Below are 27,627 nucleotides of genomic sequence, written 5' to 3'. Positions count from 1 at the left end.
CATTTCGGAAAAAAAAAAGAAAGGGACACTCTCAGAGAGGTCATTTGCTAGCTTTAACAACTGGTTGGCTCTGGCAGGGGCAGTCCCTCTTTCTGGTCTTTGAGGTCCAAGATGCCAGAATATCAGCAATACAGTGGGGCTGGGTGAGGTGGCTCACACCTGTCATCCCAGCACTGAGGGAGGCCAAGGCAGGAGGATTGCTGGAGCCCAGGAGCTCGAGACCAGCCTAGACAACATAGTAAGACCCCACCTCTCAAAAAAAAAAAAAAAAAAAGAAAAAAATTATCCGTGTGTAGTGGTGTGTGCCTGTGGTCTTCACTACTCGGGAGTCTGAGGTCAGCAAATCGCTTCAACCCAGGAGCGATGGTGATCACGTCCCTACACTCCAGTCTGTGGACACTCTAGTACCTTCAGGATAATACAGCCTGATTACAGAAGCTTTACAGCAACTCTTGAAGTCAGGTATTATAAATCTTCCACCTTCATTCTTCATTTGTAAAGGCCTGTTGGCTATTCTAGGTCCTTTGAGTTACTGTAAGAAAGTTACAATTGGCTTGTGAACTCCACATCTATTGGGATCAGAGGAAAGCAGGAACAGGGTGGCTGCCAAGGAGGGGCAAGGGGCTGGGGCAGGGATGGATGTGGCCAGTGAGGACAGGAGGATACTTGTTGGGGGAATGTGGGGACATCCAAGCAGTGGTTCTCATCATGCGGTGCAGTGTACTCGCCCCCTCCCTGCCCCTGCTCCCCACAGACAACTTCCCACGCCTCTCCCATGAGCACCTGCGCTAAGGGGCTGCATTTAGGCTCCGCCCACATTGGAATCACGCCCTCCTCCAGGCCCTCCTCCCCCTCCCAGAGCCCTGTCTGAGAGAGAGCCACAGCCCCCAGGCTCAGTCCCAGGTCCTGTCACTGCTGTTGGAGGAGGGAGGATGAACAAACCCAGGAGACCTCACATCATCCCAGAGCAGAAATCCTGACACAAAAGGAATCTGCCATGGGGGTTCAGCTGGTTCCAGGGCCTGAAAGTGACATCAATGTGTACCTTGCATCTAAGGAGATCGCACGTGGCAGCGCTGGGGCAGAAGACCCTGGGAAGCATGTGCCCTCCAGAGCTACCCAGAGGCTGTTGGCTGTAAGTTCTATGTGGCCCCCACCTTGGACGGCCTGGTAAGCAGGTGACCCTTCAGCCAGGTCCTCAGGCAGGACGGACCACCCTCTCGAGGCCCTGCCCAGACAGCCAGGGGGTCCCTTGTCCTCTCTTCAGCCCATCTTTCCAGCTGGGACCAGTTCAGCCCAAAGCCCCCGTGCCTCCGTTTTCCTGTGGGTTGAATGGGGAGAATGAGGTGTTGAGGGCCTGGCTCAGACGGAGGGGTTTCCTGAGCGTGGGGGAACATGTTTCCTCAGGCCTGTGAAGGGAGGGAGGGCAGGGCGGCCTGGCTGGCCCTGGGAAGCACAGAGGAGCCTACTGGGGCCAGGGAAGAGACTGAGAAGGGAGGCCCGTCCCTGCCTGCTTCTGTCTCAAGAAGGCTGATGCCATTTCCTCTGATGAAATCCTGTCTTCCTGCCCCCACGGCCCCTCAGCTGGAGGGGCCACCTCACCCTGGAGAGGGTTGGCAGAGTCTCCTACGGAGGGAGCCCTGTAGGCCACCAAAGCTTCCCGCTCCAGCGACCACCCCAGGCAAAGGCCAGCAGAAACCCGTTAGAGATGGGCCCAGGACTGTGTGCGGGGTGCCCACTGTTGCTCTGAGCCTTCACTTCCTTCTGTGTCCAAGGAAGCTTCTGGATCAGCCAAGGGCTCAGGTGTGTGGAGGGAATGACCTGAGGTGCTGTATGAAGGGACAGCCTCCTGTCCTGCACTCAGAAGTTGAGGCCCAGAGATTCTGCCCTTCAGCCAGGCCCAGAAGTCTGGGTAGAGGGAGCTCCAGTCCTGGAACTGCCACTGCAAGTCACGTGGCCTGGGGCAGTGCTTCTTGGAGCCCTGTCCCCGCCTGCATAGGATGGGGAGGTCAGAGGGGAGCCTGCAGATCCAGTCTCACGTCTAGGGCGCGAAGGGGTGGCCTCCAGAAGAACCAGTCTGTGTAGGGGACCATCAGCCCCCTCACCCCTTGAGCAAGGTCGTGGTCCCTGCACCAAGGGAGCGGGCCGGGGATGGGAAGAGGCCAGCTGGGCCCTGGTGGTGCCTGGGGACTGCATGGGAGTCCCTGCCGGGGAGGGAGAGGGACAGAGGACAAACTGGGGACTCTGGTGCTTGGGCTGGGGTCTGAGTGCCTGTGACCTCCACCAGCTTCCTCCTCCTAGTCCTCCCTGAGGACTGAATCTGGGACACAGAAGGGCAGAGATTCAGGCCTGCCTTTCCTCTCCCTGAAAGAGCCTGTGGTGGCCCTGGGCAGAGAGAAGGATGAGAAGTGAGGCTGAGTGAAGTGAGGCTGAGTGAGGTGGGGCTGCGGGGATCCAGGTGGGAGGGGCCCAGCCAACCAAGGTCAGGCCCGGCCCCTCAGCAGGAGGTGGGCACTGGGGCCCTTGGGCAGGGCTGACTTGACACTGACCACAAGGGAGGCCCTTTTGCAATAAGGGAAAAGAAGCCAGATGGATAAAGGAAGTGCTGGTCACCCTGGAGGTACACGGGTTTGGGGAAGGCTCCCGGCCCCACAGCCCTCTGCGGAGCCTGAGCCCGGCTCCCCCCACTCACCTCAACCCCAGGTGGCCCCTCCACAGGGCCCCTCTCCTGCCTGGACGGCTCTGCTGGTCTCCCCATCCCCTGGAGGAGAGCAAGGCCATGGGCTGGCCCCTGCTGCTGCCCCTGCTGTTGCCACCAGCATTTCTGCAGCCTGGTGAGTGCCCAGGACTGCCCAGATGTGGGCTCTGCCCAAACCACAGGAGAGGCCAACCCGAGACAAAGGTGGGACATCTTGAGGAGGGCCCAGGCTCCCACTACCAGGAAACAAGGGTGGGTCCCACAGGGGCAGGTGCCCCATCCTCTCTCTCCCATGCCTGAAGAGTGGGAGACCCAGGCCAGAAGTCAGTCCAGCCACCTGTCACACGACTGCCTGTGGATGAAGGTGCGGGAGGGTCTAGGGTCACCCTCTTTGTGTCTTGCGGAGGCTTCAAGGTCTCTCCCACACTCTCTCCCTCCCACCTATAGGTGTCTCCGCGGGATCCGGTCCAAGCGGCCCTTTTGGGGTCACTCAACCAAAACACCTCTCAGCCCCTATGGGTGGCTCCGTAGAAATTCCCTTCTCCTTCTATCACCCCTGGGAGTTAGCCACAGCTCCCAACATGAAAATATCCTGGAGACGGGGCCACTACCACGGGCAGTTCTTCTACAGAACAAGGCCAGCTTTCATTCACGAGGATTACTCGAACCGGCTCTTTCTGAACTGGACAGAGGGTCAGGACCACGGGCTCCTCAGGATCTCGAACCTGCGGAAGGAGGACCAGTCTGTGTATTTCTGCCGAGTCCAGCTGGACACACGGAGATCAGGGAGGCAGCAGTGGCAGTCCATCGAGGGGACCAAACTCACCATCAACCGGGGTGAGTCCAGCTGCCCCAGCACCTACCTTGCCCACTGCAGTGAGGCTTTTATTATCACTGGTGACGTCGTCCCTGGCACCTCAGACCCCACTTCTTCTGACGACCCCTAAGTTCTCTCTTTGACCACTAACACTTCCTCAGGCCTTTGCCACCTCTCCCCTTTTCTCTTCCCCTTGTCTCCACATCTGATCTGCTTTCCCCTCACTGTCCCCTCCAGATCCAGCCCCGCCCCCACTCCTCAGGCCTCAGCATCTGCCAGACCCTCTAATTACCCTTCATTCTTTCTCCAAACTGGGGCTCCAGCCTGGCCTCTCCCCATGACCTCCCGGCAGATTTGATCTCTCCAGGGTGTGGCTCACCCGCTCTGTCATCTGTCTCTGCCTGGAGTCCCCGTTAGTGCCTCAGGGTGGGCCCCATATCTTGCATCTCTCACAGTCAGGAGCTCATCCAGGAACCCCCAGCAGGTGCCCAGTGACTGGCCCTGGGAGCTCTGCAGTCCCTGGGTCAACCTGGGTTCCCATCTGCCCACTTCCTTCTCCCCCTCTGCTTCCCAGAAGTGTCCTTCAGCTCCTCCCCAAACTTCTCACCTCTTCCCTCACCTGTCATATCCCTCTTCTCCTATATCCATCCTTTACCCTCCTCACTTTCTCCCCAGCCCCTGCAGCCCCCCCTCTCCCTGACAAGCCCCTGGGTTCTTCCAGCCGTACCCTCTCTGTCCTCCACTCTGGTCTTGCTACTCTGTCCTTCCCAACACTAAGGGACATGTCTGCAGAAGCAAGAGCAGCAGCCCTCATTCACTGAGGCATCATGGCATGGCCCTGGCAAATTGCTTCATGTGCATTGCCCTAGTGAACCCTCACCAAGACTCCTCAATGGCAAGAGGAACTGCTATTCTCTTCAGTTTACAGATAGGGAAACTGAGGCTAACAGAGCCTATATAGCTGCCCAATGTCACACTAGTGGTGCAGATGGGATTTGGAAGGGATGGTGAGGGCGGGGCATGGTGGCTGACGCCTGTAATCCCAGCACTTTGGGAAGCCAAGGTGGGTGGATCACTTGAGGTCAGGAGTTCGAGACTAGCCTGGCCAACATGGCAAAACCCCGTCTCTACTAAACACGTCTCTACTAAACATTAAAAATACAATTTATGGCTGGGCGCCGTGGCTCAGGCCTGTAATCCCAGCACTTTGGGAGGCCAAGATGGGCAGATCACGAGGTCAGGAGATCGAGACCATCCTGGCTAACACGGTGAAACCCCGTCTCTACTAAAAAATACAAAAAAATAGCCAGGTGAGGTGGCAGGTGCCTGTAGTCCCAGCTACTCAGGAGGCTGAGGCAGGAAAATGGCGTAAACCCAGGAGGCGGAGCTTGCAGTAAGCTGAGATCCAGCCACTGCACTCCAGCCTGGGCGACAGAGTGAAACTCCGTCTCAAAACAAAACAAAACAAAACAATTTATTAGTGAAGAAAACTACAACTCTGACCTATGCAGAGAAGTGAGAAAAGCAAGCAGGAATTAAGGAAAGAGGAAGAGAAGGCCTGAGAAAAACCCAAATCTCTCAGAAAAGGCCATTTAAGGAAATATGCAGGAAATCAAAGTTCAAGGCTGTCTTGCTTCATTTGGATTATGGAGCCGCTCTCCATCTGCTCCAAAACCAACACAGTGGTTAAGATGGTGTGGTGGTTTACCAGGGCACAGGCAGCGAGAGTGTCTATCCCTGCAGGGAAGAGTAATTTATCCGTGGCATTGTTTAGGGTTGCCAGTGCAAGTGATTAGAAAAAATAAACCCACCTGGCCAAAGATTAGTTTCCTAAAACATTTTCTACAGACAATGCACCCCCTTCCTGCCTGGGCCTGGGAGAAACTCCCCTTTCCCCACTGATCTGGAGACAGATAAACCTAGGCTCAAATTTCCCTGATGCCCTTTCTGAATAAAACAGAAGATCTATTAGTGCAACACATCCCATCGCTAGGTTCAAAAGTAGGTCAAGGCGAACACTATGGTCAACTCAATAGGCGAGGCCCTGTAGCTAGAGGTTAGGCGAGAAAGCTCTGCAGCTCACCATCCCTGTCATTGTGTTTGTTTGTTTGTGACAGAGTCTCACTTTGTCACCCAGGCTGGTGTGCAGTGGCTCGATCTCAGCTCACCTCAACCTCCGCCTCCCAGGTTCAAGTGATTCTCCTGCCTCAGCCTCCTGAGTAGCTAGGATTACAGGCATGTGCCACCATGCCTGGCTAATTTTTGTATGTTTAGTAGAGACGGGGTTTCACCGTGTTAGCCAGGATGGTCTCGATCTCCTGACCTCGTGATCTGCCCATCTTGGCCTCCCAAAGTGCTGGGATTACAGGCCTGAGCCACGGCGCCCAGCCATAAATTGTATTTTTAATTAATTCAATTAGTTGAATATTCATGCTTATTATAAAAAACAAAATACAGGAAAATAATAAGATAAAAAAGTTTTTTTTTTTTTGTTTTTTTTTTTGAGACAAAGTCTCGCTCTGTCACCCAGGCTGGAGTGCAATGGCACGATCTTGGCTCACTCCAACCTCCACCTCCCAGGTTCAAGCGATTCTCCCACCTCAGCCTCCGAGTAGCTAGAATTACAGGCACTCGCCATCATACCAGGCTAGTTTTTTTATTTTTGTAGAGACAGGGTTTCACTGTGTTAGCCAGGCTGCTCTCGAACTCCTGACCTCGGATGATCTGCCCACCTTGGCTTCCCAAAGTGCTGGGATTACAGGCGTGAGTCACCTTGCCCTGCCTTTTTTTTTTAGACAGGGTCTCGCTCTGTCACCCAGGGAGTGTGATCATGGCTTACTGCAGTGTTGATCTCCCAGGCTCAAGTGATTCTCTTGCCTCAGCCTCCCAAATAGCTGGGACTACAGGCATGCACCACCACACCTGGCTAATTTTTGTACTTTTTTTGTAGTTATGGGATTTTGCTATGTTACCCAGGCTGGTCTCAAACTCCTGAGCTCAAGTGATCCACCTACCTTGGCCTCCTAAAGTGCTGGGATATAGGCATGAGCCACTGTGTCTGGCAAAAAAATCCAACTGAAGTACCACCATGCTACGATACAACAAACTAAAGGAATATTTGTAGCAGATATGAACTAAGTTTGTTGTTGGCTTATTAATGTTTTTTACATAGTTTTACTTTTGTAACCAAACCTAATTGTGTTCTTTGTCACTTTTCTGTTTTATTTCTAAGCACAAAAATCCCAATTTCCACTAAAAGTTGAAAATATTGGCCAGACACTATGGCTCATGCCTGTAATCCCAGCACTTTGGGAGGCCGAGGTGGTGGATCACCTGAGGTCAGGAGTTCGAAACTAGCCTGGCCAACATGGTGAAACCCTGTTTCTACTAAAAATACAAAAATTAGTCGGGTGTGGTGGTGCATGCCTGCAGTCCCAGCTACTCAGGAGGCTGAGACAGGAGAATTGCTTGAACCTGGGAGCCGGAGGAGGTTTCAGTGAGCCAAGATCCCACCACTGCACTCCAGCCTGAGCAACAGAGCAAGACTCTGTCTCAAAAAAAAAAAAAAAAAAAAAAAAAGAAAAGAAAATATTTATATTTAAATTCTTAATTAAAAAGAAATTGTATGTAGTGAGAATTTATTTTGGTATATGGCATAAACAACTCAATTGATCTTTATATGAAGTAATTAATCAGTTGTCCCAACCCCATTTACTGCATTTTTATCTGCTTCTCTATTGATACATTAGGCCTGGTTTTAAAATTATTTTTGTAGAAGAGCATCCGTTTCTGGTCAGTCAATTCTGTTTCACTGATCTGTCTTTTCTTACATCAGCACACAGGTTTAGTGATTGTAACTTTATCACGTTTCAATGCCTAAGACGATTTCCATCTCAAACATATTACTCCTTCCTCAAAAACTTTTTTAGGCTGGGTGCAGTGGCTTCATACCTGCAATCCCAGCACTTTAGGAGGCTGAGGCACAAAGATTATTTGAGCCCAAGAGTTTGAGACTTAACATGGGAAACACAGTGAGACCCCATCTCTACCAAAAAAAAAAAAAAAAAAAATTAGCCAGTTGTGGTAGTGCAAACCTATGGTCCCAGCTACTCAGGAGGCTGAGACAGGAGCATTGCTTGAGGCCAGGAGGTTGGGCCTGCAATGAGCTGTGATTTCACAACTGCACTCCAGCCTGAGCTACAGAGCAAGACCCTGTCTTAAAAAACAAAGCAAAACAAAAAATATTTTTCTGTTGTTGCCTGCCTGTTCCTTCCCCACTGTTAGAATAAGTTTATCCAGTTTAGGGGAAAAAAAACAAAAACAAAAAACACAACACTCTTTTAAGTCACAGTCGCATTAAACCTATAACGCAATTGACAGAAACCGAAATCAGGCTCATACACAATCTTCCCACCCAGGAACAAGGTCCTATTTTATATCCCTCAGTAAACTTTGGTAATGTTCTGCCAAAGAGCATATCAATGTCTTATAAGATTGTTTAACTGTCTGTAGTGAGCCGAGATCACGCCACTGCACTCCAGCCTGGGTGACAGAGCCAGATCCTGTCTCAGGAAAAAAAAAAAAAAGATTTTTTTACCCTCTATATTTCCTTTTGTTATTAATATGCAAGATTACTTTTTGAATCCTTAATAATTGTCATTGTAAAAGTAATGCATAGGTGGCCGGGTATGGTGGCTCACACCTGTAAACCCAGCACTTTGGGAGGCCGAGGCAGGCAGATCACAAGGTCAGGAGATCAAGACCATCCTGGCTAACACGGTGAAACCCCGTCTCTGCTGAAAGTACAAAAATATTAGCTGGGCGTGGTGGCGAGCACCTGTAGTCCCAGCTACTCAGGAGGCTGAGGCAGAAGAATCACTTGAACTGGGAGACGGAGGTTGCAGTGAACCGAAATTGCACCACTGTACTCCAGCCTGGGCAACAGAGGGAGACTCTGTCTCAAAAAAAAAAAAAAAAAAAAAAAAAAAAAAAAAAAAAGCATAAAATCTGGCCAAGACGGTGAGTTATATGCATGTTTACCATCACCCCTTCCCAGAATCTACTAACATAATAATAGCAAAGGGAATTTTTTAAGAAAGAAATCTTTAAGAACAAGAAATATATGAACTGGATGTACAAAAGCAAATTTTGAGAAGCTGGAAACAGACTAATGGAATTGGTTTAGGGCTAAACCCTAAGCCAGTGTTGGGAAACCCAGATGAATGGCAATTTATACCACAAAACTCTGTAAAGGTTCAGTAATGTTGGCCCTGAGTACCCCTGAAAGTAGGAGTGAAGATGGGTCTAAAAACTAGAGGACATTGAAAATCTACTTCAGAAGCAGGGAAACCTCCATTCCCCATTCTCCCACCCTAGCCCAAAGACAAGAGGTTCGCTTTCCAGAATAGATGAACCAGAGGGCCTCTGGGGCAGCACCCCAGGGATAACTGGCAAGGTGATTGGGGTCTGGTCCTCATACTGAGTCCCCCAGCACCGGGGACTATACCTTGGCCTCAGCTGTGTCTGGGAAGCCTGAGGCTAGAGTCCCTGTATGATTAAGTGAAACAAACTTCTTCCATGAAACACGAAGAACAAAACAAACATGAAAAACAGAAAGAGGAACCTGGAAGAAACCAAAACAGTTCAGGGAGTATAAAATTTTAAAATACTCAGCATCTCCTTCTATTCAGAAAGTTAAGAGACCCTGTGCATGTGGTAAGAGGGGGTGCTTTACAAAGGAACCTGCAAAGCACAAAGAAACCACAAAGAAAGCTCTTGGAAATTTAAGATACAATAGCAAAAACAGAAAATTTTATTAAAGGGCTGGGCGCGGTGGCTCACGCCTGTAATCCCAGCACTTAGGGAGTCCAAGACAAGAGGATTACTTGAGGCCAGGAGTTCAAGACCAGCCTGGAAAACATAGCAAGAATCTGGCAACATAGCAAGACTCTGTCTCTATTAAAAAAATACAATTTAAAAATTAGCTGGGTGCGGCCTATCGTGGTAGCTCACACCTGTAATCCCAGCACTTCGGGAGGCCGAGGCAGGCGGATCACTTGAAGTCAGAAGTTGAGACCAGCCTGGCCAACATGGCGAAACCCTCCCTGTCTCTACTAAAAATACAAAAAAAATTAGCTGGGTGTGGTCGTGTGTACCTGTAATCCCAGCTACTCGGGAGGCTGAGGCATAAGAATCATTTGAACCTGGTAGGCGACGGTTGTGGTGAGCTGAGATCCACCACTGCACTCCAGCCTGAGTGACAGAGTGAGACTCCATCTCAAAAAAAAAAAAAAACCTAGCTGGGTATGGTGGCACATGCCTGTAGTTTCAGCTACTCAGGAGGTTGAGGCAGGAGGATCACTTGGGGCTGGGAGGTCAAGGCTGCAGTAGCTGTGGTCCCACTACTGCACTCCAGCCTGGGGGACAGAGTGAGATCCTGACTCCAAAAAAGAAAAAAAAAAAAACAAAAGCCACCACCACCACCAAAACAACGAAAAATGCACCCAAGGATGAAATTTACTTTTGAGTGTGGGAATAAATATATAAATGGATCAATTCTTTTTATGTGTCAGGTGATGGTGAAAAGAGAAAAGAAGAGAACTGAAGTGGAGTGAGTGGGACAGAGATTGCTAAGGGTGGTCCTGTATTCACACTGAACACGGAAGGCTGCTGTGAGATGAAGCAGAGCCTGGTGTAGGGTAACTGGGGAGACCTTAGAGTGAGGCACAGTTTGGGAAACCAATCAGGGATGGGGAAGTGCCCTGGGACCAGCAGCAAGCCTGAAGAGCAAGGGGAGGGAGCCCAGAGAAGACTGGAATGTGTTGAGAGGAGCTGTGGCCTCTGGAGTCAGAAGTTACAGGGCATGAGAGCCCACAGATGGGGTCCACCAAGGCCAGCTCCAAAGGCACAATGCAGGGATGGAAGAACTGGGGAGCAGACCTGGAGAAGCCCCAGGAAGATCCAGCCTAGACACAGATTGATTGGTAGAACATAATAGAGAGGCTGGGAGAAGAATGTTCCAGTCACACAGGACAAGTGTGGCTGAAGCCAAAGGGAAGAGGCAGAGGTTGCAGGAGGCGGGGAAGATCCTGTGTGGCTTTGAAAGCCAAGGAAACAACTCACTTTCGCTCTGAGTGCCATGGGAGCAAAGGAGCATTTCCTGCAGGAGTGCTGAGATCTGACTCACACTTTTTTTTTTTTTTAATTATTATTATTATTTTAGATGGAGTCTTGCTCTGTCGCCCAGGCTGGAGTGCAGTGGCACGGTCTTGGGTCACTGAACCTCTACCTCCCGGGTTCAAGGGATTCTCCTGCATCAGCCTCCCGAGTAGCTGGGATTACAGGTGCCCGCTACCACACCCGGCTAATTTTTCTGTTTTTAGTAGAGACAGGGTTTCACCATGTTGGCCAGGCTGGTCTCGAACTGTTGACTTCAGGCGATCCGCCTGTCTCGGCCTCCCAAAGTGCTAGGATTACAGGCGTGAGCCTCCATGCCCAGCCCCAACTCATAGCTTAAAAGCATCCCTCTGGCTGTGCTATGGAGGAAAAAACTATAGGTGAGCGAAGTCAGAAGCAGGGAGACCGGGGAGAGATGATGCAGCTTGGCTTAGCGAGATGGCAGTGCATGAGGTGAGAGGTGGCTGATACTGGTTCTATTTTGAAGACAGGGCAGACAGGATTTGCAGATGGATTGGATGTAGGGTATGAGAGGGAGGGAAGCAAGGAAGACTCTAAGGTCCTTGCCCTGAGCATCCTGAAGGACAGAATTGCCATTTACTGAGGTAGAGAAATGGGGAATGGGTTTGGGAGGAAATCAAGAACTTTGTTTTGGACACCTTACGTTTGAGTCGTTACTAGACATACAAATGGAGGTGTGAACAGGTAGTAAGATCTGAGTCTAGAGTGCAGGGGGAAAGTTGGCTGGATATATCAACTTGGAACCCAGCCTGGGCGACATAATGGAACCCTGTCTCTACCAAAAAAAAAAAAATTTTTTTTTTTTTTTTTTTTGAGACAGAGTCTCACTCTGTCACCCAGGCTGGAGTGCAGTGGCATGATCTTGGCTCACTGCAACCCCTGCCTCCAGGTTCCAGTGATTCTTCTGCTTCAGCCTCCTGAGTAGCTAGGACTGCAGGAGGGCACCACCACACCCAGCTAACTGTTTTGCATTTTTAGTAGAGATGGGGTTTCACCATATTGCTCAGGCTATCCACAGAAAAAAAAAAATTTTTTTAATTATCTGGGCATGGTGGTGTGCACCTGTAATCCCAGCTACTCAGGAGGCTGAGATGGGAAGATCGCTTGAGCCCAGGAGTTGGAGGCTGCAGTGAGCCATGGTTGCACTATTGCACTCCAGCCTGGGCGACAGAGGAAGACCAATCAGGATACCACTGATATTTAATGTCACGCGGTGAATGAGATCATCTGGGAAGTGAGTGTGGCTAGAGAGGAAGTTTCAGGACTGGGCCCTGACATTAGGTTTGGGCAGATGAAAAGAAATCAACAGAGATGACTCAGAAGGAGCTAAGAGTGAGGCAGGAGAACCAAGGGAGATGGTGTCCCAGAAGCCAAATGAATAACTCACTTCATAAAAGGGGGAGTGAGGAGTATCAAATGCTGAAAAGCTGAGTCAGATAAAGAAAATGGGGGTGTAAGATCTAAATTCTCCATGTCAGTACTAAGAAGTGAGTAGATACCACTTAAAGCAAGCAAATCAAGCAATGGCAATATTTGCATGCTGTTTAGAAATAGGAGGTTAACACCAAAATAAATAGCTAAAGTTGCTGAAAATAGTTGCCTCTGGGGAGTTGGAAGGGAGTAGGAGGCAGGTGCAGGAGGCTGCTGTTTTTTTCTAAGTTATGTGAAATTTGTTGGGTCTGAATTATGTGCTGATACAACTTGGAAAAAAAAAGTGTTAAATTTAAAAACTAATAAAAGTACTGGTAATACTTACACGTAATTTAAAAAATACAGAAGGAAGTTAAATAAAAGGTAACATTCACCTTATCTCTCCAGTCCCTACCACTTTGTGTGGAAGTGTTCTCTCTTACAGATACCGACATAAAACATAAATAGAATCAAACTACATACTATGCTGCTCTAGAACTTGCTATTTTTACTTAAAGTAACTTGAATCTCTTTCATTCCAGTATATATACATCTATGTCTTTTTTTTTTTTTTTTTTTTTTTTTTTTTTTTTTTTTTTTTTTTTTTTTTGAGATGGAGTTTTGCTCTTGTTGCCCAGGCTGGAGTGCAATGGCATGATCTCGGCTCACTGTAACCTCTGCCTCCGAGGTTCAAGTGATTCTTCCACCTCAACCTCCCAAGCAGCTGGGATTATAGCTGTGTGCCACCACACCTGGCCTATGCCTTTTTAATTTTTTTTTCTTTTTTGAGACGGAGTTTCACTCTTGTCACCCAAGCTGGATGAGGTGGCATGATCTCAGCTCACTGCAATCTCTGCCTCCCGGGTTCAAGTGATTCTCCTGTTTCAGCCTCCCCAGTAGCCAGGATTACAGGCACATGCCACCATGCCCACCTAATTTTTGTATTTTTAGTGGAGATGGGGTTTCACCAAGTTGGCCAGGCTGGTCTAACTCCTGACCTCAGATGATCCACATGCCTTGGCCTCCCAAAGTGCTGGGATTACAGGCATGAGCCACTGCACCTGGCCATTTAAAAAAATTTTTTCACTGCTCCTTGCAGAGCAGGGCTAACTCCTAGTCATTGTGCTCTGAATCAGCAATGCCTTTTTAAATGGCCGCATGCATCCCATGGTAGTGATGTATCATAATTTATTTAATCACTGTTCTATTTGAAGACAGTTAAATTGTTGCCACATCACAAACTATAATGTAAAGAACACCCTTCAACACATGCCTTTGAATACTTGGGCAAGCATTTGCATGGGAGAAATTCCCAGCACTGAGACAACTGCAACAAAGGGCACACATAGGTCTTTTACCTTTTGATAGATCGTCCCAAATTGCATTCCCAAAGGTTCTGCCCGTTTATACTCCCATTGTGCATGACAGTTTCTCTCTCCCTAAACCTGGCCAATAACAGGCATTTTCCTCTACTCAGATCAGTTTTTTGAATGGTCTCTTGTATTAGTCTGCATTTTTTAAAAATTTGTTTTTTGTTGGGCGTGGTGGTTCACGCCTGTAATCTCAGCACTTTGGGAGGCTGGGGCGGGCAGATCACTTGAGGTCAGGAGTTCGAGACCAGCCTGGCCAACATGGTGAACCCTCGTCTCTAGTAAAAATACAAAAATTAGCCGGGTGTGGTGGCATGCACCTGCAATCCCAAGTACTTGGGAGGCTGAGACACAAGAATCCCTTGAAGCCGGGAATTGGAGGTTGCAGTGAGCCGAGGTTGCACCACTGCACTTTTTTCTGTTGTTGACAGAATGACACTACGTCAGAAAGAAAAAGAAAAAAAACAGAAAAAAAATTTTGTTTTTGAGACAAGGTCTCAGTCTGTTGCCCAGACTGGAGTGCAGTGGCACACTCATAGATCACTGCAGCCTCAACCTCCTGGGCTCAAGCGGTCCTCCCTCCTCAGGCTCCTGAGTAGCTGGGACTATAAGCATGGGCCACCACACCCAGCTAATTTTTGTATTTATCATAGAGACCAGGGGAGCAGGGGGTCTCACTACGCTGCCCAGGCTGGTCTCAAACTCCTGGGCTCAAGTGATCTGCCCACCTTAACCTCCCAAAGTGCTGAGATTATAGGCATGAGCCACAGTGCCCAGCTTTGAAAACAAAACAAAAAACTTTTGAATGAATATTAGCATTAGGATTATGGTATCTTTTTATGAAATGGATTCAAATTGCATAGTTTTCCATATGTTCTGGAAACTTCTATGTGGGAATTCTATGTTCCTTAAATTTTTACAAGAACTTATTTATAAAACTTCCTGAGCATGGAGACCTTATGAAAGGTAGTTCTTTCATAGCATTCTCATTTCTTCTTTGTCTACTGATCATTAACCCATTTATGCCAGAGGCTGCAAATTTTTTGTGTGAAAGATCAGACCTTGGTGATGACCGTGAGCAGTAGCATATAAATAACTCACACAAGCTTACCGTTCCAATAATGGAACACTAGGCATAAATAGGTAAGGTATACTACTTTTTTTGTTTATTTGTTGTGAGACAGAATCTTGCTGTCACCCAGGCTGGAGTACAGTAGCGTGATCTTGGCTCACTGCAACCTCCGCCTCCCAGGTTCAAGTGATTATCCTGCCTCAGCCTCCCAAGTAGCTGGGATTACAGGCGCCCACCACCACACCCAGCTAATTTTTGTAATTTTAGTAGAGATGGAGTTTCACCACGTTGGCCAGGGCTGGTCTCAAACTCCTGACCTCAGGTGATCTGCCCACCTCGGCTTCTCAAAAGTGCTGGGATTACAGGCATGAGCCACTGTGCCTGGCCCCAAGGTATACTAGTTCTTAAATCAATTTTTAAAAATATCACCCAGGCCTGGCTCAGAGGCTCATGCTTGTAGTCCCAGCTAATCAGGAGGTTGAGGCGGGAGGATCACTTGAGCCCAGGAGGTGGAGGCTGCAGTGAGGTAGGATTGTGCACTCCAGCCTGGGCAACAGAGCAAGACCCTGTCTCAAAAAAACCCAAAAGACACCCATTTCACAGGTATTTTAACATTTAACAATCTATAATTAAGCATATACTCACTCATGATTGCAACTGGCTTTTGTTGTCATTAGGTTTGCTAGTCTTGTCTACCTTGTTGTTGCTCCTTTAAATAACCAGTTTCTGCATTTATTTTGCTTGTGGCTATCTATTCCCTAATAAATTTATTCCTATGTAACTTTTCATTACTTTCTTACTCTGAGTTTCCTTACAGTTGTCTCCTCTCTGGGGTTTTTTCTTTGGAAACTGAATATTATGTTTGTATTAAAAATTTATTCCCATTTTAAGTAATAAAAGCATTTCATACTGAGTTTAGCTTAGAGTGTTGCTTTAGTCATACACCAGGGTTCTTTTTTAAAATATGTATTATTCTAGTTTTTATTTTCTAAACAGTATGTTATTATATATGTCTCCTTTAAGTAATTAAAACATTTTTAAATTCCCAATAGAGACATAGCATTTACACTTTTAGTAATTTCTCTTAAGAGTGGACAAAGATTTTAGTTCATCCTAACTTGAAGACATTAAGGAGCCTGATTTTTTTGTCCTGTGGCTGAGTACTATGTCAATTTTTTAAGGGTGCATGAAACATCTATAAAGAAGGTGTAACTTGTTTGTAGGATGTGAAGGTCAATATATATTAATGTGACCTTAAAAACATATTTTCAATATACAGTAGGTTTTTTACAGATGTGTTCTCGCTTATTAAGACAATTCTGGCTTGGCACAGTGGCTCATGCCTGTAATCCCAGCACTTTAGGAAGCTGAAGCAGGCAGATCACCTGAAGTCAGAAGTTGGAGACCAGCCTGGCCAACATGGTGAAACCCTGTTTCTACTAAAAAAAGAAAAAAAATACAAAAATTAGCTGGGTGTGGTGGCATGTGCCTGTGATCCTAACTACTCGGGAGGCTGAGGCAGGAGAATCACTTGAACCTGAGAGGTGGAGGTTGCAGTGAGCCGAGGCTGCACCACTGCACTCCAGCCTGGGTGACAGAGCGAGCCTCCGTCTCAAAAAAAAAAAAAAAAAAAAAAAAAAAAAATCCTGTAAAAAGACACATTGTATGATTCAGCTAATACGAGGTACTTAGAGTAGTCAAATTCATAGAGACAGAAAGTAGAGGGGTAGAAGGGTGGTTGCCAGGGACTTCGGGACACAGGAATGAGAAGTTGATGTTTAACACATAAAATATTTCCATTGAGGAAGATGCAAAGGTTCTGGAGTTGGATGGTGTGATGGTTGCACAGCACTGTGAATGTGCTTGATGCCACTGAACGGTGCATGTAGAAATGGTTAAAATGACATATTTTATGTTACCTGCATTTGCAACAATAGACTCTTTTTGATCCTGTGATTTAGTTATCCCTATTTGTGAGTGAGGAGATGAGGTTCTGAGGTCAGCCTACTGATAACTGGTGTAGAATCAGGTTTTAACTGAGTTGCCTGTTAAGTTGAATTTGAGGAGGAAGAAATAAAATGAAAGGAAGGAAGAAATAAAAGGAAGGAAGGAAGGAAGGAAGGAAAGAAGGAAGGAAAGAGGGAGGGAGGGAGGAAGGGAGGAAGGAAGGAAAGGAAAGGAAAAGGAAGGGAAAAATAATATAAATGAACTGAGTCGTCTGCATTGAAAGCTGTTAGCATGTCACCCTGTTCCCCGCTCCCTGTGTGGGCTTCAGAGAGGAGCTCCCTCACCACTAATGTCCCCCAACCTAGAAATCAGCACACCATGCCTTTCACCCAGACACCCTGCACCCCCAGGGGAGGGTCTGTTCATTGCTCATCTCTCCCCAGCTGTCACGACCACCACCCAGAGGCCCAGCAGCATGACTACCACCCGGAGGCCCAGTAGCGCAACCACCACAGCCAGCCTCAGGGTCACACAGGGCAAACCACACTCAGACTCTTGGCACCTAAGTCTGAAAACTGCCGTGGGGGTGACAGTGGCTGTTGCTGTGCTCGGAATCATGATTTTGGGACTGATCTGCCTTCTCAGGTGGAGGAGAAGGAAAGGTAAGTGCCCAGGACCTATCCTCTCCCCAAGCCTCCCATCTGGGGGTTTCTCAGAGCCTACCTGCAGCTATGGGGCTTCTGAAATATGCAGACCCTGCCTGCTCCCCTCAAGCCCGCCTCCCTCAAACCCACCGAGGCCGACTTCATGGCCTGTGCTGGGTTGTCTGCATTTGTGAGGCTCCTGCAGTGGGGCGGGGCAGGGTCACATATGAGAGCCCACAGCCCTTTTCATACAGCTGATCCCCACCCAGTTCTCTCTCAGTCATCACGCATCTACCTCCCCTGAAGGTTCCTGGGGAGGGGAAGGTCTCCCCTGGCAAAAGGACAGAGAGAGCAGAAGGGAATGGAAGTAGGCTGAGCTCAGCAGGCACTGGCCGACTGCCCACCTGCCACGGCCTGGCTTGAAACTGGAGAAGCAAAGTAGATAAAGCATAAACCATAGACTGCTCTCAGTGAACTAGGGGTGTGGGGTTGTCAGTTGCCTTAAGGACTAATTGCTTCATTGAGAAAGAACTATGGCAGCACTTAATAAGGGTGGGAGGAAGGAGAGGTAATCAGAGAGAGAGGACTTCCCAGAGGAGGTGATATATGCAAAAGTCTCAAAGAAGAAAAAGAATTAGCCTGGCAAGTGGTGAGGGTGGTGTAGAGGTCACTCACTTTCCGTGCGGGTGGAGGAAACCATTCCAGGAGCTGTAGGAATCTCAGTGCTGGTGGAGGAGGCGGGAGAGGAGGGGATCTTGGAAATCACACCCAAGAGCCTCCAATCCCAGAGGCAGCGTGAAGCAGTAAACGGTGACCTCAGCTCCCGTGAGAGACCTCAGTCTGTGAAGGAATGGCCAGAGGTGGGCCAGGCTGGGTCAGTGCAGTGCAGGGGTGAGGTGGAGAGAGGGAAAGGGCCAGATCCTGGAAAAGATTAAGTAATAAAACCAAAGAGGTGAGGTGCAGTGCAGTGGCTCACGCCTGTAATCCCAGCATTTTGGGAAGCTGAGGCAAGATAATTTCTTGAGCCCAGGAGTTTGATACCAACCTGGGCAACACAGGGAGACCCTGTCTCTACAAAAAAATATATATATATAGAAAATTAGCTGGGCATGGTAGCCTGTGCTTGTAGTACCAGCTACTGGGAGGCTGAGATGTGAAGACTGCTTGAGCCCAGGAGTTTAAGGTTACAATGAGCTATGATTTCACCACTGCACTCCAGCCTGGGAGACAGAGCAAACTATCTCCAAATAAATATAAAAATAATAAAAAAAATTTTTTTTATAAAGACATTTGGTTGGCTGGTCAGGATGGCTCATGCCTATAATATCAATACTTAGGGAGGCCGAGGCAGGATAATCTCTTGAGCCAAGGAGTTCAAGACCAGCCTGGGCAACTTGGCAAAATCCCGTATCTACAGAAAATACAAAAATTAGCTGGCTGTGGTGGCGTGCGCCTGTGGTCCCAGCTACTCCAGAGGCTGAAGGGAGAAGACTGCTTGAGTCTGGGAGGTCGAGGCTGCAGTGAGCCGTGACTGTGCCACTGTACTCCAGCCTGGGTGACAGAGCAAAACCTTATCTCAATAAATTAAATAAGTTGATTGTTATATTGGTGTAGGGGCAAGGGAGCAGGAATAAGCCCCTGTTTCCATTTGAGTGGATGAGGCTGTAATGAAATCACCAAGTACAATGATGAAGAGAGGAAGAGATCACGCTTGGAGGGGAACAATGCCTCGTTTAATTTGGGATCCATTACACTAGGGATCCACGTGTGGCATCTCAGCAGAGTTGTCCATTGGAAACTCAGAGTACACATTTACAGTTCAAAAGAGAGGACAAGGCCTGAGGCATTAATGAGTTCCACCCCAACATCCTCCAAAGCTGCTCTGAAGTTACCATCAAGAACGTTTGCAATGGGCTGGGAGTGATGGCTCCCGCTCATGCCTGTAATCCCAGCACTTTGGGAGGCCAAGCTGGGTGGATCACTTGAGCCCAGGAGCATGAGACCAACCTGGCCAATGTGGTGAAACCCTGTCTCTACTAAAAATACAACACTTAGCCAGGTGTGGTGGTACGCACCTGTAGTTCCAACTACTGGAGAGGCTGAAGTGGGAGAATTGCTTGAGCTCAGGAGGCAGAAGTTGCAATGAACTGAGATCATACCACTGCACTCCAGTCTGGGTAATAGAGTGCAAGGAGATTTGCTCTATCAGCTATGAAAGCACAGAGGGGAGGAGCACGGGGTCGAGGCTGCTTGCAGTCAGATCCTGGCCTCACACCCTCACCAGGGAAACAGGCTTGCTGGTACAAAGGCTGTGCACCTCAATTTCCTCATGGCAAAGGGAGTGAAAATGGTACCTACGTGGGGTTGTCCTGATGATTAAATGTACTGTGTTTAGAATAGATCTAGCAGAGGGTGTGCCACAGGAGCATAAGCACTTAGAATGACTAAACAGTAGGCATTAAACCAGGGAACGCTGGCTCTCATGGGAGCACCATCGTATGAATACATTTAAAACAAAAGACAAAATGGTACGATATTGGCATATTCATACACAGATAAAGTAATGAAAGAAAAGAGGAAAATGTAAGTATAACAGAATGAAAAGAGACCCAAATACATGTGGGAATTTAGTTGGTTAAAAGGTTTCTAATCGGCCGGGCGCGGTGGCTCAAGCCTGTAATCCCAGCACTTTGGGAGGCCGAGACGGGCGAATCACGAGGTCAGGAGTTCGAGACCATCCTGGCTAACACGGTGAAACCCCGTCTCTACTAAAAAATACAAAAGCTAGCCAGGCGAGGTGGCTGGCGCCTGTAGTCCCAGCTACTCGGGAGGCTGAGGCAGGAGAATGGCGTAAACCCGGGAGGCGGAGCTTGCAGTGAGCTGAGATCCGGCCACTGCACTCCAGGCCGGGTGACAGAGCGAGACTCCGTCTCAAAAAAAAAAAAAAAAAAGGTTTCTAATCAATGGGGAAAGATGAGTAATTCAATGAATGGTGCTGGAACTATTCAGTAGCCATCTCAGAAAAAACAACATTATCTCCTTAACTCATAATTTGTACCAAAATAAATTCCACAGGGATCAAAGATTTAAATGAGAAAAAAAATTACCCTAGTACCAGAAGAAAATGTGAGATTATTGCATACTCAAGGAGTAGAGACAGTCTTCCTCAGTATGACCAAGCCCCAAAGCCATGGTTTCAAATATTAAAATCTGGCCAGGCACGGTGGCTCACACCTGTAATCCCACCACTTTGGGAGGCTGAGGCAGGCGAATCACTTGAGGTCAAGAGTTCAAGACCAGCTTGGTCAACAGGGTGAAACCCTTTCTCTACTAAAAATACAAAAATTAGCTGGGCATGGTGATGCGCCCCTGTAATCCCAGCTACTTGGGAGGCTGAGGCATGAGAAGCACTTGAATCCAGGAAGTCGAGGCTGCAGTGAGCTGAGATCACACCACTGCACTCCAGTCTGGGCAACAGAGCGAGACTCTGTCTCAAAAAAAAAAAAAAAAAATTAAAATCAACCACTTAATTTTTTTTTTTAATTCTGCAGAACAAAACCACAGCGTTTTCTCCTGAGAATGAGTAAGAGGGTCAGGGAATTGAAGAGAAAGTTTGACATAATCACTGAGGAAACGGGAAGTGGAGTTTGAGGATTCAGCTCAGATGAGAAACTGTAAATCTATGATAGCAGCGTTGTGCATGGCGCATTTTCCCCCAGCAGTAGTCAACCATTCAGATTTTGAAACCGTAGTGATTTTTGTTGGTCAGGAATTGTTGTCAGTTGCTACCACCAGGGACCAGAAGTAACAGTGGCTTACACAAGACAGAGCTGGGTTATTTTTTCCTCTTGTAAACAGATCTGGAAGCAGACAGCACATCACTGTTCTTAGATACTCAGGTTCCTACCTTTCTGATTTACCAGCCCTGATGCTGGCTTCTGTCCCGAAGGTTGCCTCGTAGCCCAAGATGGCTGCAAGGATTCTAGCCACTATTTCTGGGTTCCTGGCAAAAAATAGGAGAAAGGAAGAAAGGGGGGAAAAAAAAAACACTATGCCTTAACTATCTGTTTTCTTTTAAAGAGTCTTCCTGAAAGACCTAACAACTTCACATGTGAGAGCCCCCAGCCCTCTCCACACAGCCGATTCCCCCCACCCCAGTTTATCTTATTGGCTAGAATTTGGTCATATATCCCACAGCTATCTGTAGGTGGAATCCTCCCACTCCAAATAAAATCAATTTTCTGTAACTAAGAATAATTGAATAGATATTGGGTAATCAAATAGCATTTCCGCCATAAGACACCCCCAGGATTAAAGATTTGCCAGCTAAGTGTGGCAGAGAGACAGGAGATCACAGGTCAAGGAGCTAGTGAGAAGGCAGGAATGGAGAGCAGAGGGGTCAGCAGGGAGTCTGAATAATCTGTAGAAAAGTAGATTATCAAGGTGATAAGAGTTCAATGAAGTCTAAGAACAGGTACAGTGGGATAATGACAAAAGGCAGCTGGAACGCTTCCAAGCTTATTCTGTGAGGTCAGCATTACCATGATACCAAAGCCAGACAAAGATACTACAAGAAGAAAAAAAAAAAAAAAAAAACTACAGAGCCATAACCCTGATGAATATTGATGTAAAAATCTTCAACAAAATAATAACAAACCATATTCAACAGCACGGCAAAAGAATTACACACCATGAGCCGGGCACAAGAATCACTTGAACCTGGGAGGCGGAGGTTGTAGTGAGCTGAGATTGTGCTATTGACACTCCAGCCTGGGTGACAGAGTGAGACTCCATCTCAAAAAAAAGAAGGAACTGAATCGAAAAAAAAAAAAAAAAAAGAAGATAGATCAATATACCAATGGAATAGAATACAGAGTCTAGAAATAAATCCTTGCGCATATGGTCAAAAGACTTGACAAGGGTACCAAGAGCACTTAATGGGCAAAGGACAATCTCTTCAACAAATGGCATTGGAAAACTGAATATACACACCAAAGAATGAAGTTGGATCCTTATCTTATACCATACACAAAATTTAACTCCAGATGGATTAAAGACCTAAAAGTAAGACCTCAAACCATAGGGAAAAAGCCTCATGACATTGAGTTTGGCAATAATTTCTTGCCTGTGATACCAAAAGCACAAGCCACAAAAGAAAAAATAGACAAATAGGACCACATTAAACTTAAACATGTTTTTTCATTAAAGGACACAATCAAAAGAATCCAAAGGCAACCTACAGAATAGGGAAAATATTTGCAAATTATATATCTAATAAGGAGTGAATATCCAAAATATATAAAAACTCCTAAAATTCAACAACAAAAAAATCAACCCAATTTAAAAGTGGGCAGTGGATTTTAACAGACATTTCTCCGGAGATGATATATGCTATGGTCTGAATGTGTCTCCTCAAATCATGTATTGGCAACTTAGTCCCCAGTGTGACAACTGCGAGGTAGTGTGTTTTGGAAGGTGCTTAGATCATGATGGCTCTGCCAGACGAACAGATTAATGACATTATAAAAAGGGATTTCAGGAGTGGGTTCACTGTCTTGTGATCTTCTGCCATGTGAGGGCACAGTAATCCTCCCCTCTGGAAGACACAGAAAAAAGCAAGTTGCTGGCACCTTGATCTTGGACTTCCCAGCCTCCAGAACTGTGAGAAATAATTTTTGTTTTGCTTTGTTTTACTTTTCAGCAAACTCTTGTCCAACAGAAGAAATAAATTTGTTTTTTATAAATTATACAGGCTCAGATATTCTTATATATATTAGCTTCACAAAATAGACTAAGACAGTACACAAATCGCCAACAAGCAGATGAAAATGGCCAACTATTCATCAGAGAAATGCAAATCAAAACCACAGAGAGCTATCTCCTTATACCCAGAAGGATAGCTACTATTAAAAATAAATAAGTGTGTAAATGACAAGCGTTGGGAAGAATGTGAAGAAATTGGGGTCCTTGTGCACTGTTGATGGGGGTATAAAATAGTGCAAATGATATAGAATAAATCATATTAAAAAAAGATTTAATTTTCCTCAAAATTTAAAATAAAGGCCAGGAGTGGTGGTTCACTCCTCAAATTCCAGCACCTTAGGAAGCTGAGGCAGGCAGATCACCTGAGGCCGGGAGTTCGAGACCAGCCTGGCCAACATGGTGAAACACCATCTCTACTAAAAATACAAAATTAGCTGGGTGTGATGGCAGGCACCTGTAGTCCCAGCTACTTGGGAGGCTGAGGCAGGAGAATCGTTTGAACCCAGGAGGCAGAGGTTGCAGTGAGCTGAGATTGTGCCACTGCACTCCAGCCTGGGTGACAGAGCGAGACTTCATCTCAAAATAAATAAATAAATAAATAAATAAATAAATAAATAAATAAAGCAAGCAAGCTACCATATGATCCAGCAATCCCACTTTTGGGTACATGCCCAAAAGAACTGAAAAGAAAGGTCTTGAAGAAATATTTATACACCCATGTTGACAGCAACACTATTTTCAATGGCCAAGAGGTGGAAGCAACCCAGATGTCCATCGACAAAAGAATGGATGAACAAAATGTGGTTTATACATATAATGGAATACTATTCAGTCTTTAAAAGAAATTCTGGGCCAGGTGCAGTGGCTTACACCTGTAATCCCAGCACTTTGGGAGGCCGAGGTGGGTGGATTACCTGAGGCCGGGAGTTCGAGACCAGCATGACCAACATAGTGAAACCCTGTCTCTACTAAAAATACAAACTTAGCTAGGCCTGGTGGTGGGCATCTGTAATCTCAGCTACATGGGAGCCTCAGGCAGGAGAATCGCTTGAACCCAAGAGGTAGAGGTTACAGTGAGCCTAGATCACACCACAGAACTCCAGCCTGGGTGACAAGAGCAAAACTCTGTCTCAAAAAAAAAAAAAAAAAAAAGAAAAAAGAGAAAGAAAGAAAGAAATTCTGACACATATTACAGTATAAACAAACCTGGAAGACATTATGCTAGGTGAAATAAGGCAGTTACAAAATGACAAATATTGTATGATTCTGTTTTTTGGTGGTACCTAGAGATATGAAATTAATAGGAACAGAAAGTAGAATGGTGGTTGCCAGAAGCTGCAGGGAGGAGGGAGTGGGGATTCTTTAAAATAGTCTCAGTTTTGCAAGATAAAAAGGTTCTGGAGATGTTTCATAACAGTGTGAATACACTTAACACTACTGAACTGTACACGTGGTTAAAAGTGAATTCTAGCATTTTTTTTTACCATAAGTAAAATAAAATATAACCTGTTCAAGTTTCAGAGAGAGGGGAAAAACAGAGGGACAGAAGAGTACTGGAAGGAGAGAAAGTTGCAGAATGGAAATGATACTAGCAATTAGTATTTCAGAGTTCCCAGTCTCAACATAAAAAAAAAAAGTCCTGTAGAAGTGGAAGGGGAGGTCCCTGGAGTTGAGGGGTACCTCGAGGCCTGGGTTGAGAGGGTGTCTCTGTGGATGTGAAGCCCTTCTGGGAAGAGGTTGGATGGTAGAGGGGATGTCTGTGAACCAGGAGCCCAGTGCTTGGGAAACACTGCAAGGATGCCAGGGGGACAGGATGGGCAGGGTACAGTGGGAGAGGCAGCAGAGGATTCAGGGTGGGACCAGCCAGGGGAGGCCTAGTGGTGGCAACAGAACTTCAACAGCCACAAACATGAGTCCCAAGCATGAAGCTCCCAAGCCTGGAGGGCAGACCTAGACGTCACCTAGAAGGAAAGCACAGGTGTGGTCTCCCTGAGGACCTGGAGGGAGTGGGGGTAGGGTGCCAATGTCAAGGGAAGGGGAGGGGAGGGGAGAAGTGGCTGGGCGAGGGCTCAGTGGTGGAGGGAGCCAGGTTGGGACTGAGCAGAGAGCTCAACAGAGAAAGAAACCGAGGGAGGGGGTCAGGGTGAGGGGGTCTCAGGAGGTGACGTGGAGGACAACAGGGAGGACAGGTGGGGACCTCAGGGTGCTGGCTGAGTCCCAGGCCCTTCCTGATGGGTTTGGGTGGAGCAGCTGGTCCCTCTAAGGAGGGCCTCAGCCTAGGGCGCAGCACAGAAGGTGGGATGGAGACTGCCATCACCCGGATGCCATCCTGACTCACTGTCGGTCCTCCTACAGGTCAGCAGCGGACTAAAGCCACAACCCCAGCCAGGTGAGTGCTGGGCCTCCCCAGGGGGGTGGGGAGGTGCATGTGCAGGCAGTGGCCTGGTTTGGGAAACAGGGAGTGTGCTGCTAAGAACCCCACAAACCCAGCCTGCCACAGCCGTCGTTGCATCCCCAACTAACCCATCCTTGTCCTCCTTTGTCCTCTAGGGGCCAAGCTCTTGACCTCGGGGTTTCTGTCCCCTAAATACTAGACTAGTGGACTCCGGGTTCCAGCATGAACACTTAGAGTCTCTTTTCTGGAGTGCCCATCTGTGCCCTCTGCCTGCCTTTCCTGGTGTTACTAAGCTTCTCTTGCTCTTCACCTGCTTCCTCTCAGCCTGGATCTTCCAGCTTTTCCATATCGTCTGCTCTCGTTCAATCTGTCCTGTTCCCCTGCTGAATGTGCGGTTGGGGACCCAGGCTTCCTCTGCCTCCAGCTCCTCTCCCCACCTGTGTGTGCTCAGGAGGGACTCACCAGCCTCTGCCTTGCTCCCCTCTCCAGGCTAGGGCCTCACTTTTCCTTTTTCTGGGCTCTTCCTCTCCACCCTCCTGCCTCTCTTTCCTTTCCTCTAGACCCTCCTTTCCATGGCCGTAGGTCTCCTGCTGGAAGAAAGCATCACCCCTGCCCTTTCTCCTGCGCTGGCTTTTGTCGGCTGCCCTTCTCCTGTCCCTCACCAGGTTCCTTCTCCATCCATTCACCCAGCCTGAGCTCCTGATCAGAAGACCTGAAAGTCACACAATTGGTTTGCTTCTCCCAGTTTTAGCCAAGGCAGCGCCAGCAGAGAGAAAACAAGGATTGACCTTTCCTATTTTTCTTCTCTGTGTTCCTCTCATACAAGCAGCTTCCCTAGAAGAACCCAACTCACTGAGCACCGAGGGACCTCTGCTGGACCACACACAAATTGCCCCTAATTCCTCTTCCAAGCAGCCTCCTCTGAGTCTAAAACCATCACACCCATCCTGAGCAGGGTGGACAGGTTGCAGAGCACTCCCCAAAGAGAACCAGCCCCTAACACATGTCATAATTCTTTTTTCATTTTTTTTTTTTTATTTTTGAGAGAGGGTATCGCTCTGTCACCCAGGCTGGAGTGCAGTGGCGCAATCATAGCTCACAGCCTTGAGCTCCTGGGCTTAAGCGATCCTCCCACCTCAGCCTCCTGAGTAGCCTGGACCAAAGGTGCACACTACTACATCGGCTAGTTTTTGTATTTATTATAAACACAGGGTCTCGCTATGTTGCCCGGGCTGGTATTGTACTCCTAGGCTCAAGCAATGGCCACCTGCCTCCGTCTCCCAAAGTGCTGGGATTACAGGTGCCACCACCCAGCCCATGTCTTAAATACCCAGCCTCTAACATATTTCCTATCCTCTTGTTCCCATACAGGGAACCCTTCCAAAACACAGAGGAGCCATATGAGAATATCAGGAATGAAGGTGAGTCCTTACCACCATCCTTCCCCATTTTCTACCCCTGCCCCTTCCTGTTTCCCCAAACACCCGCTACCTGGGTCTGTGCCCCTCTCAGTGTTTTCTTCTTTCCATTCCTTGCCCCTTGCCCCCACGTGACCCTGGTCCTGACCTAGCAGATAACCTCACTCCTAGAGCCCCCTGCCCATCTCTTTCCCCTGGTTGTCACACCACCTGACCTTGGCACACCTTGCTTTTTATTCCTAGGACAAAATACAGATCCCAAGCTAAATCCCAAGGTAAGCAGTCAGACCAGGGCCTGAAGGAATTAGAGAAGCCTGGAGAAAGTGGGGTGGAAGGGAGAGGGGGAGTGTGGTGTGGGCAGGAGAGTCAGATTGTAGGCTTGTCGCTAAGATGGGGACAGCTCCATCTCCACTGTCTAACTCTTTCTCTCTGGGTTCTCGCCCAGGACGACGGCATCGTCTATGCCTCCCTTGACCTCTCCAGCTCCACCTCACCCAGAGTACCTCCCAGCCACCATCCCCTCAAGAGCCCCCAGAACGAAACTCTGTACTCTGTCTTAAAGGCCTAACCAATGGACAGCCCTCTCAAGACCGAACGGTGAGGCCAGGCACAGTGGCGCAGGCCTGTAATCCCACCTACTCTGAAGCCTGAGGCAGAACAGAGTGAGCCCAGGAGTTCAGCGCCAGCTTTGATAATGGAGTGAGATGCCATTGCTAGTTTAAAATGTATATTAACAATAAAGTAACAAATTTAAAAAGATTGTCTTCAAAACTATTTTTTAAAATCTGAATCCATTAAAACAAGTAAAAAAAAACTGCACAATGACCTTTTTAGAGTACACTACACTTCCAATGGGAAGGGCCACAGCTTCCAACAATAACCAAGGCCATACAGAT

General features: G+C 47.6%; 2 protein-coding genes across 4 annotated transcripts in view; one reads left to right on the top strand and one right to left on the bottom strand.

Annotated features, from left to right (window-relative positions):
• Window positions 1-935: 935 nt before the first annotated feature.
• On the top strand, window positions 936-27,490 carry PILRA (paired immunoglobin like type 2 receptor alpha). Of its 3 annotated transcripts, XM_017886038.1 has the most exons (8): window positions 936-1,135; window positions 2,704-2,834; window positions 3,146-3,535; window positions 16,955-17,173; window positions 25,274-25,307; window positions 26,685-26,734; window positions 26,975-27,006; window positions 27,177-27,490. In XM_017886038.1, exons 1-8 carry the CDS (start codon window positions 1,038-1,040, stop codon window positions 27,297-27,299), a joined length of 1,077 nt encoding a protein of 358 aa, XP_017741527.1. In that variant the 5' UTR covers window positions 936-1,037; the 3' UTR covers window positions 27,300-27,490. The 3 variants fall into 3 exon arrangements, with proteins under 3 accessions (XP_017741527.1, XP_017741529.1, XP_017741528.1); XM_017886040.1 differs by lacking the exon at window positions 16,955-17,173; XM_017886039.1 differs by lacking the exon at window positions 936-1,135 and having other exon boundaries at window positions 2,704-2,902.
• The window catches only part of ZCWPW1 (zinc finger CW-type and PWWP domain containing 1), a 56,587-nt gene continuing 32,298 nt past the window's right edge, over window positions 3,339-27,627 (bottom strand). The window contains exon 18 of the mRNA XM_017886036.1: window positions 3,339-3,423. Coding sequence (XP_017741525.1) covers window positions 3,410-3,423 — 14 coding nt within the window. The 3' untranslated portion in view covers window positions 3,339-3,409. The remainder of the gene's footprint in view (window positions 3,424-27,627) is intronic.

Source organism: Rhinopithecus bieti, unplaced genomic scaffold, assembly GCF_001698545.2.
Source record: "Rhinopithecus bieti isolate Rb0 unplaced genomic scaffold, ASM169854v2 scaffold_14454, whole genome shotgun sequence".
Taxonomy (NCBI): domain Eukaryota; kingdom Metazoa; phylum Chordata; class Mammalia; order Primates; family Cercopithecidae; genus Rhinopithecus; species Rhinopithecus bieti.
The sequence above is the reverse complement of the archived record's forward strand: the minus strand, read 5'-3'. Positions and strand labels throughout refer to the sequence as shown.